The 9,513-nt window shown below is 39.7% G+C and overlaps 2 protein-coding genes across 6 annotated transcripts; both read left to right on the top strand.

Moving 5' to 3' along the window:
* Positions 1-1,398: 1,398 nt before the first annotated feature.
* Positions 1,399-4,587, top strand: LOC309491749 (uncharacterized protein). Of its 3 annotated transcripts, none has more exons than XM_082190782.1 (7): positions 1,399-1,628; positions 1,762-1,963; positions 2,052-2,159; positions 2,273-2,406; positions 2,512-2,685; positions 2,794-3,029; positions 3,259-4,430. In XM_082190782.1, exons 2-7 carry the CDS (start codon positions 1,838-1,840, stop codon positions 3,813-3,815), a joined length of 1,335 nt encoding a protein of 444 aa, XP_082046908.1. In that variant the 5' UTR covers positions 1,399-1,628; positions 1,762-1,837; the 3' UTR covers positions 3,816-4,430. The 3 variants fall into 3 exon arrangements, with proteins under 3 accessions (XP_082046908.1, XP_082046907.1, XP_082046909.1); XM_082190783.1 differs by lacking the exon at positions 1,399-1,628 and having other exon boundaries at positions 1,658-1,963; positions 3,259-3,480; positions 4,327-4,587; XM_082190781.1 differs by lacking the exon at positions 1,399-1,628 and having other exon boundaries at positions 1,656-1,963.
* A 589-nt stretch (positions 4,588-5,176) lies between these two features.
* Positions 5,177-9,464, top strand: LOC309491748 (uncharacterized protein). Of its 3 annotated transcripts, none has more exons than XM_082190779.1 (13): positions 5,177-5,316; positions 5,576-5,695; positions 5,839-5,883; positions 5,973-6,091; positions 6,180-6,302; positions 6,377-6,442; positions 6,541-6,629; positions 6,727-6,832; positions 7,155-7,260; positions 7,548-7,626; positions 7,735-7,970; positions 8,339-8,560; positions 8,744-9,464. In XM_082190779.1, exons 1-13 carry the CDS (start codon positions 5,307-5,309, stop codon positions 9,151-9,153), a joined length of 1,731 nt encoding a protein of 576 aa, XP_082046905.1. In that variant the 5' UTR covers positions 5,177-5,306; the 3' UTR covers positions 9,154-9,464. The 3 variants fall into 3 exon arrangements, with proteins under 3 accessions (XP_082046905.1, XP_082046904.1, XP_082046906.1); XM_082190778.1 differs by having other exon boundaries at positions 5,576-5,704; XM_082190780.1 differs by lacking the exon at positions 5,177-5,316 and having other exon boundaries at positions 5,577-5,704; positions 6,061-6,091.
* The last annotated feature ends 49 nt before the right edge of the window (positions 9,465-9,513 follow it).

The raw sequence follows: 9,513 nt of genomic DNA, 5'->3' as shown, positions 1-9,513 counted from the left end.
CGTTTAGGTTTAAGATGACCATTGTCATTAAAGGGTGTGAGCGTGCACAGACTAAGGCCCTCACAATGCAAATGGCATTAGTGCAGGGCAGGCCCTGTTGTGCTGCTGCTCATTTAGTGTGGTTTTTTTTTTTAATTACATTTCTTCAAATCATGAATTGTTCTTTAAAATCGTTGAAATAATTTCTTTCACGTGTCTGTTTGTCTCCCAGGACTCCTGATCGTCATCTTGTCCACTGCTTGCGGTGCCACAAGCCTCAGGAGTGCATCTACCTGGCTCGTGTGTGCATGAGGAGCAGCACTCCAGAGGAGAGAGCAGCCGAGGTGCAGAGCGCAAAGGCCTCAAGCAAGGGTTGGGTCCGCTACGGCAGAAACTGGGACTACAATGTCATCTGCAAGCTCATTCCTGACAGATGCTCCCAGGCCAACTTGGTCAATGAACTTCTTCGCCGCGGCTTCTTCGTTGCCAATCAGCCCTCGGAGACCGATGCTGAAGCTCCATCTCCAACCCGCGTAGTCCCGTCTGGTCCGACTCAAAAGTAAGTGCAGTAAACCGTGTGCTACACTGCAAAAAGAAAAAGAGTGTTATTCCCCCTCCGTATCCTTGTCTCGTTTTCCAGTCCAAATATCTAACAATTCTTAAATCAGGATGCATTCACTAGATGTCATAATTATAGTGGGTCCTGTTTTCTGTGATAAGTAAATCAGATTGAAGGGAGTTGTTAACAAAGACATTCACTGCAAAAAATGCTTTTCTTACTTAGTATCCGTGTCTTGTTTTCCAGTCCTAATATCAAAAGAATTTCTTAAAATCAAGATGAATTTACTAAAGTAGTAAAATGCTATATTATGTCTGGTTTTCTGTGGAAATAATTAAAATGAAGGGTTTTTTTGCTTAACACAAGCAAAACTATCGGTCCATGGGGTAAGAAAAATATGGTTTCTTATTGAATTTAAGGTTCTTTTTCTTAATCCATGGACAGATAGTTTAGCTTGTGTTGAGTAAAAACCCACTTCATTTTAATGCATCTTCATGTAAGAATTTTTAGATGTTTGGACTGGAAACCAGACAATAATACTAAGTAAGAAAATGTTTGTTTTTTGCAGTGCAGCATCTTATACAAATCTACTCCTCTAGTAAATGCATTTCGACTTGAGATTATTTAGCCATTTGTACTGGAAACAAGACAAAAGTACTAATTAAGAACATCAATCATGAGAAATGTAGTGTGGATGTTACCTACCATAAGGTGACAATGCAACTGAATAAAACAAACAAACAAACTCACTGACATGTGCGACCACACTTTTATCCTGAGATGATAAAGTCACAATGCCAAGAAATGCTCTTGGCTCTCACCTGCAAACACTCTGCAATCAATCAGTCAATCACCCTCATCAACTCGACACAGTGTCTGTCAGCTGTTTGTCTGGTGTTGAGTATGATCCTGCCATGTGTTCCCTTGTCTAATGTGCCATGTTGTCATTGGTTCATTGTTTACAGGTGTCCCTTGTCTTGTCATTAGTCTTGTGTGTATTTAAGCCCTCATGTTTGCCACGTGTCTTTGTCAGTTTTTTGTTTCACTGTACCCGTGTTTGCTGAGTGTCATGCCGTCCCATCCTTCTGTTGTGAGTTAATGCCACGCTGTGCTTTTGTTCTATGTCTGATCTTGATATGTTTCTAAATGCATTTGAGTTCTCATCTATACTTGCCTCCAGCAGATCCCTTACACCTGTCTTGTTTTTTGTTTTGTCCAAACAGGTTCTTCCTCTTTGGGATTGCTGCACTCAAAGATTGTCAAACTATTTTAAGAGTGGCGAAGCCGGAAATAAACAGGATGTGTCAAGATCTGGAGATGGGCAGAAAACTCGGGCACAGAGAAAGTACCATGTATAGGTACTACTGCGAAGCTACACTGGTTTTTGCCCACATGCTGCGCCCGATTGCTGTGGAGTCCTTGACAGTAAGTCCATGTCTACTTTAAAGACTTTACGCTCATGATATGATGCAGTGTTTACGTATGCATTAGTGACCGCTCTTTCGTTATCCAGGATTCAGATTGGCTTGATCGGTTTGAGCATAGTGGCAGGGTGGTGATCGGCGTAGGGAGGGGCACGGATACCAACACGCTGCTTGCCCTGACCCAATGGGAGGAAGCTGTGAGTTTTAGTATGACATAAACAGCCGATGACTTGCTACCATTGTTTATACCATTTAATAATCTTTTGTTCGCACAGACATTTTTTCCCTTTTTTGTTTTTGTTTCCCATAGTGTTTGCAGGTCTACTTCAGCAAGATAAGGCCAGGGAACATCTGTCACGAGAAACCATGCAATGCCTTCTTTCTTGTGTCCTCCGGTGAGGCGGTCTCCAGCGTATCGCGAGACCTCAAATGCCTACACGATCTGTATGTACCTGCACATATGCGTGTGTGAGTGCACACCGTTAACTACATTTTGTCAGTCACAGTCATTTCACAGGCAACCCTTTGTGTTCCATTTTGTTTCTGCAGGCACAAACTTCCCCACTTTACTAGCCAGGATGTGCGCAGGGCGGTTGGCATTGCTGCGCAGAAGCTAACGGAGCCCCAACGGCAGGCGGTGCAGTTTTACCTGGACCGTGGCGCTCGTGATGTCGGACCACAGGACGCTGTTGACGCAGCTGTGCTGCTGGACTCTTTGTGCGTGTAAGTCTCTTCACGCAGCAAGGACCTAACATGTCACAAACAATCTTTACATCCGAGTAGCCATAATTTTGCCCAAGTAACAAACCTTTTTGTTCCTCGCCTACAAAGCAATTCTTCGGACGACGACCACCAGTCATTTGCTGAATTGGCTACAGCCGGAGGCAGTTCGAGTCTGCCAACTGCCCGCAAAGACTTCTCTGCATTTGTGACCAGTTTTCCCATTTCACTGGATGGGCAGCCTCCATCGAAAAAACAGCGTGTGAAGTATGGGTTTCCTGAAGACGGCACCTTCTATGATAAGTGGCGGGTCTCGCAGTACGCCCAGAGGCGGGAATATCTTCTGGGTAAGTCTCCGAATCCACCAATACAGCATTGTCCCGCATTTTAACATGCAGACGCTGCAGGTTGCTGTGGGGTTGTGTGTTTTTTTTTATTTTTATTTTTTTTATGCAAACCCAAAACCCAAAGACCTTTTTCTACCACACACTATCTCTATCAAAACGCAGCAATGTCCGACTCACACCGATCACTTTTGACTTCTTTTGAGTAAAGTGGTTTCATTTTGTCTTTCAGAACACTTCAAAGTCCATAAGCCTTCGACCGGAAAGTTGTCGAGGCTGATTAGGCAGGAGGGGTGGAAGTCCAACTACCCGAAGCCAGAGGAGATTCAACGGTTGTGGAAACCATCTCCTTCCAACCTCGCCATAGAGTCGGATGAGGCCATAATGAAGTGCCTGTCTGAGCAGACCTGGACGGGGCTGGCTATTAAGGACTTCGGTGCCAAGCAAGGTCGTGGTAAGGGTAAAACTGTGGCATTAGTTTGTTCTATAAATGAAACGTGGGCCATGCAACGTATACTGCAAGGAATTATTAGCATAGGCAGTAGAGGTTTTTTTTTTGGTAAAAAAAAAGTAAATTGGACTACTTTTCAGATTGTATTTCATAAAACAACATCTCAGGAAAATGTTAAGGGGTTTAAAAAAAAAAAAAAAAATTCTGTTACAGAACAGGGCATTGATTTCATACGTGTCCACTGTAGAGGACACCAGGACTTAAATCATGTTTATCAGGCATTTTGTGAGACGAAACAAGTGAATATGGAAATAAATTATACATCAATATTTCTATGAAATATTAGATATTATTATTCAAATGTTGCCAATTATTACTCCAATTATTACACTTCTTTTTTCATTAAATGTTGCTCCAAGAACACATTAATGTGCACATTAGATACAGTTTATAGATACATTGCATTGAATGGGAATATTAATTTATGGACATTTTACCCACATATTGCATAAAGTAAAATGGTGTATCAATTCATTCCATTATTTCTTTCATAACATAGTTGAGAATAATCTTTATACAAATTTTGGTTGAAAAAATCCTGAAACCCCCAAATTTATTGGTGATTGAAAAAAAAAATCCCATTGTTTTTGCCTATACATATAATTTCATGTCATTTTATTTTTTAAACAACTTAGTCCTGACGTCCACTACAGAGGACATAGCATAACGTATGAATAAAATATTATTTTTCAAAAATGTTTTTTTTTACCATTTGTTTATTGTGCTCTAAACAGTGTGATAACCTGGAAAAAAACTAAATTCAAAAAACTTTTTTTTTCTGGGTCCCAGGAGGATATCTGTTGCTAAAGTGGAAGTTGTCTCAAGTTGTCCAGCAGAGGGCAGCAGATTCCTTTTTAAATGAGAAGTCCCGCTCCTTATTCTGTTCTCAGTTATGGCCTAAAGTTTATTATAGATGCAGAATATTAAAAATGAAGGGGCAACGTGTCTGACAATCTTTATGAATAGACAAAATGATATGATATGTTCAATCGACCCCACTGTCCTTCGGTCTCAAATGAAATGCACATGTGCTTTAAGTAGTTTTTTCTCTTTTTTATTTTTTACTTTTTATATTGTTATGTTTCCTTTTCATGTAAAGCACTTTAAATTGCCATTGAGTATGACATGTGCTATATAAATAACGTGCCTTGCCTTTGCTACGAGGGGCAAAACATCAGTGGCCACGAGTGTAAATTAGAGATATTATAGCCTACTGTATGGCCACCGCTACTCTACTAATTCCCATCCCCCTCTGTGACCTGTGACGTCTTACTGTCAATCAAACCTGTTGTTTTACACCGTGTGAGATCGATCTTCTGCTGATCAAGGTGACAGTCTTTCAACTTTTTTAATTATTTGCATGATATTTCAAGTTATGCCTGTACTTATGACATCACGTGAGCGGTTTCGAAACTGGGCTACTGAGTGGATAAATAACAGTTTCATGTGGCTTTGAAGTGATCGAGCGTTTATACGCTGTGTTGTTACCTTGTAACACTTTTGCTATAGCTTTTTTTTTTTTCTCTGCCATATATAAAACCATTTGGACATGAACATTTTTTTACTAAAAAAAATACCATGCTTGAACGTCATGTAGCGAAACAATGATTAATTTTGTAGTCTTTATTGTTCTCTTGTTTAAATTGTATTTTTGATTGTGTATTTATCAACATCTTTGGCTCTTTTTAATTTATACTTTTTGAATGATTATTTGTAGGTTTTCTAAAAAGAATCAGTTATTGCAAGAGACTGATTTTTGACGTGTGACAATGGAAGAAGGTAAGGCCCGATTCACTAGAAAACTGCCATGCAAAGTTTGGTCCCACTTCATCAAGTGTCTTTAAGGACATCGTCAATGAATGAATAATTTAATTACATATATATATATACATAGAGAGAGAGAGAGAGAGAGAGAGATCAAATGATTCTATCCTCAAGTCCTTTTATTAGACAATTGCTTTGAGTGATAGCCATATGGAATAAGTTAGCACTGGGACAATAACCCATCTCATAATTCACATTCATTATTTCTTTCTAGAGTCTGTGAGACGCATCAGAAGGCAATACAAGGATGTAAGACGACATGTTGTCCAACTCATTATAGATAGCAAGGAAGACATGAGGAGGCTAGAGCATCGTCTGCTGGATCTGGGCACATGTACAAACAGTAAAATATCAATTCACATACTTTTTTTAACATTATATTTATTTTGTATAAGGCAAGACACATTTAAAATTGTAGTTGTGTTGTCAAACTAAATAAACAAATAATCTATCACTGTGTTATCCACCCTTCCACAGCAGAAACTGTGTCAGAAACTCAAGTCAGCCCACGCATAGAACAGTGTAAGTTAGAAATATTGCGTCTGTGATGTGAACTATGGGAAGGCTCTTTGAAAAGTGACATTATACACTCAGTATGTTTTCAAATACAGGCATTACAGATGCATGGAGAGGAAAGAATGTTTTTGTGATGGTCTCCAAAATTGGGCCATACAAAGTCTTCTTTTTTGACCTTTACAGTACTTCTCCAGGTCTGGAGCTCGAGAGTGAGGTACACAAACAAACAGTCGCTTGACTTTATTATTATGTATAATAAACACAACATGTATGCACCCTCATGTGAACCTCATTGTCAGCAGGTCATCAATGCCTTCATCTATCTGGAAATCCAGAAATTCAACATTCGGTCAGCAGAGCAGGCATTCTACATAGACAGCTTTGAAATGAGAAAAATTTGGCGAGGACATTTAACAATGCTGAAGGTTGGTTTTATTCAGTGTAAATACGATAAGGTCACAAAGGCTTTGAATTCTAACAACAACAAAAATATTTTCAGATTGACCCCTCAGTGTACCACTTCATCATTGGCATCACAAACAAGCACAACCACTGGACAGTTACGGTATAAGATGGAACTTGCTTTGTTTTTGAAATAAACCAAACTAAAATGGACCATTAGTGTGCATAACTATGTTTCTATATATTCTAAAATACTGAAAGGTTATCCTGCCATCACAGAAGAAGGCATTGTTTTTAGACCCAATGGGAGAAAGTCAAATCGATATAATGAAGTGCCAGAAGGTGACAAGGTATGAATAAATAAAATCAAAGGCTTTTTACAGTAATGTATTTGAAACTACAATGCATAGCGCTGTCATTTGTTACATTGTTGTTTGTCAATATAAGAGCACTGATGCTTCAGAGAGGATACGACGCCTCAGCCTGGACGTGCGAGACGGTTCCTCATCCCAAACAGAGGGATTCCTCGTCCTGTGGAGTTTTTGCACTGAAGGTATCAAAGGTGTAAAAAACTGCTCAACTTATTTTGATGAGTTAATGTAATATGTTTTCCTGACATATAAGATTCAACTTATTTTTTTAAGTCAGTTTGATGAATTCAAGTTTCAATGACTTAAACATCCAATTTGATTGAATAATAAATAAAAAAATAAGGATGATTATATGATGGTGGCCATGGACATCATATAGTAATTTCTAATAGCACTGTCCTAAAATGACAACATATATATATATATATATATATATATATATATATATATATATATATATATATATATATATACACACATCTTTTTTTATTACATTTTTTGTAGTTTGCCGAATGTATTCTCCGTCAGCAGCCAATTGATTTTTCCAGTGATGAAGAATCAGTTAACAACCTCAGGAAACACATAGCTGTCACTCTTCTACAAGACAGTGGTACGTTTCACGGAAGTTCTCAAGTTCAGACAGAGCACCATTCATTTTAGTACACATCGTTTAAATCACTGATGCATAACCAGTTTTTTAAATTATGATTTAGTATGTAGAGTAGACCTTATGGCAGTAAAATCCTTGAGCTGTGAATGTCTCGAGAAGCTAATAAAAATGTTCGTAATGATTATTGCAGTTCTTCCCAGACATGACACAGGGAGAGCATTACATCTATATAAATTGTTTTTGGCCTCCTATTTTTTTTCTCTCTTTTATTCTGTATTGTTTTCTAGATGATTTAACCCGGTTGTGCTCATTCTGGTTGTGCCAGGACGCTGTTGACGCAGCTGTGCTGCTGGACTCTTTGTGCGTGTATGTCTCTTCACGCAGCAAGGACCTAACATGTCACAAACAATCTTTACATCCGAGTAGCCATAATTTTGCCCAAGTAACAAACCTTTTTGTTCCTCGCCTACAAAGCAATTCTTCGGACGACGACCACCAGTCATTTGCTGAATTGGCTACAGCCGGAGGCAGTTCGAGTCTGCCAACTGCCCGCAAAGACTTCTCTGCATTTGTGACCAGTTTTCCCATTTCACTGGATGGGCAGCCTCCATCGAAAAAACAGCGTGTGAAGTATGGGTTTCCTGAAGACCGCACCTTCTATGATAAGTGGCGGGTCTCGCAGTACGCCCAGAGGCGGGAATATCTTCTGGGTAAGTCTCCGAATCCACCAATACAGCATTGTCCCGCATTTTAACATGCAGACGCTGCAGGTTGCTGTGGGTGTTTTTTTTTATTTTTTTTTAAATTTTTTTGTAAACAGCCGCCAAGTTTTTACCAATGCTTAAGGCATTTTTTTTTTCTAAACCCCTTAACACAGCAACACACCCACATCACACAATTAGCCAAGGGTTTGATCTCCTGGTCAAAACTAAACCTTTGTTTGTTTTTTTTTAATACAAACTCCAAACCCAAACACCTTTTCCTACCACACACTATCTCTATCAAAACGCAGCAATGTCCGACTCACACGATCACTTTTGACTTCTTTTGAGTAAAGTGGTTTCATTTTGTCTTTCAGAACACTTCAAAGTCCATAAGCCTTCGACCGGAAAGTTGTCGAGGCTGATTAGGCAGGAGGGGTGGAAGTCCAACTACCCGAAGCCAGAGGAGATTCAACGGTTGTGGAAACCATCTCCTTCCAACCTCGCCATAGAGTCGGATGAGGCCATAATGAAGTGCCTGTCTGAGCAGACCTGGACGGGGCTGGCTATTAAGGACTTCGGTGCCAAGCAAGGTCGTGGTAAGGGTAAAACTGTGGCATTAGTTTGTTCTATAAATGAAACGTGGGCCATGCAACGTATACTGCAGTGAATTATTAGCATAGGCAGTAGAGGTTTTTTTTTTTTTTTTACAGAACACATTTTTCAAATGAATGCAATGTTTATTCAACCAACTCAAAATGTAATGTTTTGTTCTATTGTAGGAGTGGTTGCAACACGGCCCTTTCTTAAAGGGGAAATAGTTTGTGACTATCACGGGAAGGTGATTCCAGCATCAGTTGGGAAGGAGATGATGCGGGACCTCGGTGACCAGGCTGGCTACTTGTTTTTTTTTAAGGCGGGCCAAAGAGACCTATGTGTCGACGCGCAGACCTTTCCCTGCACATGCCATCCCAACTCGGACACGTTTGGCCGACTCATAAATCATTCTGCAAAGATGCCAAACTTAAAGCCGTTTTACTGCTCCGTTAAGCTGAGTGGAGTGAAAACGGATGTAATTTTGTTCAAAGCGCTCTCTGACATACCTGTCGACACCCAGCTCAAATTCGATTATGGTGTTCGGAGGACCTCATTCCGTGGCGAGGGCTTAAACCTAGAATGGCTTGATGAGTAGGCCAGGACTTGCACCTAAAAAATCTGTCCTGTCACTTTTCGACACAGGCGAAGCTTGGTTCCGAGGACTGGATGAATTTGTATGTGGATCTTGTGCCGAAGATGGCTGCCTGCCGGGGTTTTTTTGTCTCCCCTTTCCCCTCAGTCCACAGAGCTTGATTTCGTTGCCAGTTGTTTTGTCTCAATTTTATAGTTCTGTTATAGTTTTTATTTTATAGTTCTTTAATGTTTACATTGTTTCTTTTTAAGATGTTATTTTGTAAAATGTTTGTCACTTTTTTATTTTTCAAATAAATCTGTTACCCATCTCAATTTCTCTGCTTGTTCTCTATAAATATTTTAATTTGAGATGTCATGCATT

This window comes from Leuciscus leuciscus, assembly GCF_965113295.1.
Source record: "Leuciscus leuciscus genome assembly, contig: HAP1_SCAFFOLD_517, whole genome shotgun sequence".
In the NCBI taxonomy this organism is placed as follows: domain Eukaryota; kingdom Metazoa; phylum Chordata; class Actinopteri; order Cypriniformes; family Leuciscidae; genus Leuciscus; species Leuciscus leuciscus.
The sequence above is the reverse complement of the archived record's forward strand: the minus strand, read 5'-3'. Positions and strand labels throughout refer to the sequence as shown.

What these genes read in the sequence shown, in the direction of transcription:
- LOC309491748 (XM_082190778.1), top strand. An exon ending in ACAACCACTGGACAGTTACG is followed by an intron (nt 6,443 to 6,540) that starts GTATAAGATGGA and finishes AAATACTGAAAG; the next exon opens with GTTATCCTGCCATCACAGAA. An exon ending in AAGTGCCAGAAGGTGACAAG is followed by an intron (nt 6,630 to 6,726) that starts GTATGAATAAAT and finishes TGTCAATATAAG; the next exon opens with AGCACTGATGCTTCAGAGAG.
- LOC309491749 (XM_082190781.1), top strand. Translation starts at nt 1,685, where the DNA reads ATGCATTTGAGTTCTCATCTATACTTGCCTCCAGCAGATCCCTTACAC. An exon ending in CTCAAATGCCTACACGATCT is followed by an intron (nt 2,407 to 2,511) that starts GTATGTACCTGC and finishes TTGTTTCTGCAG; the next exon opens with GCACAAACTTCCCCACTTTA. An exon ending in GAGGCGGGAATATCTTCTGG is followed by an intron (nt 3,030 to 3,258) that starts GTAAGTCTCCGA and finishes TTTGTCTTTCAG; the next exon opens with AACACTTCAAAGTCCATAAG.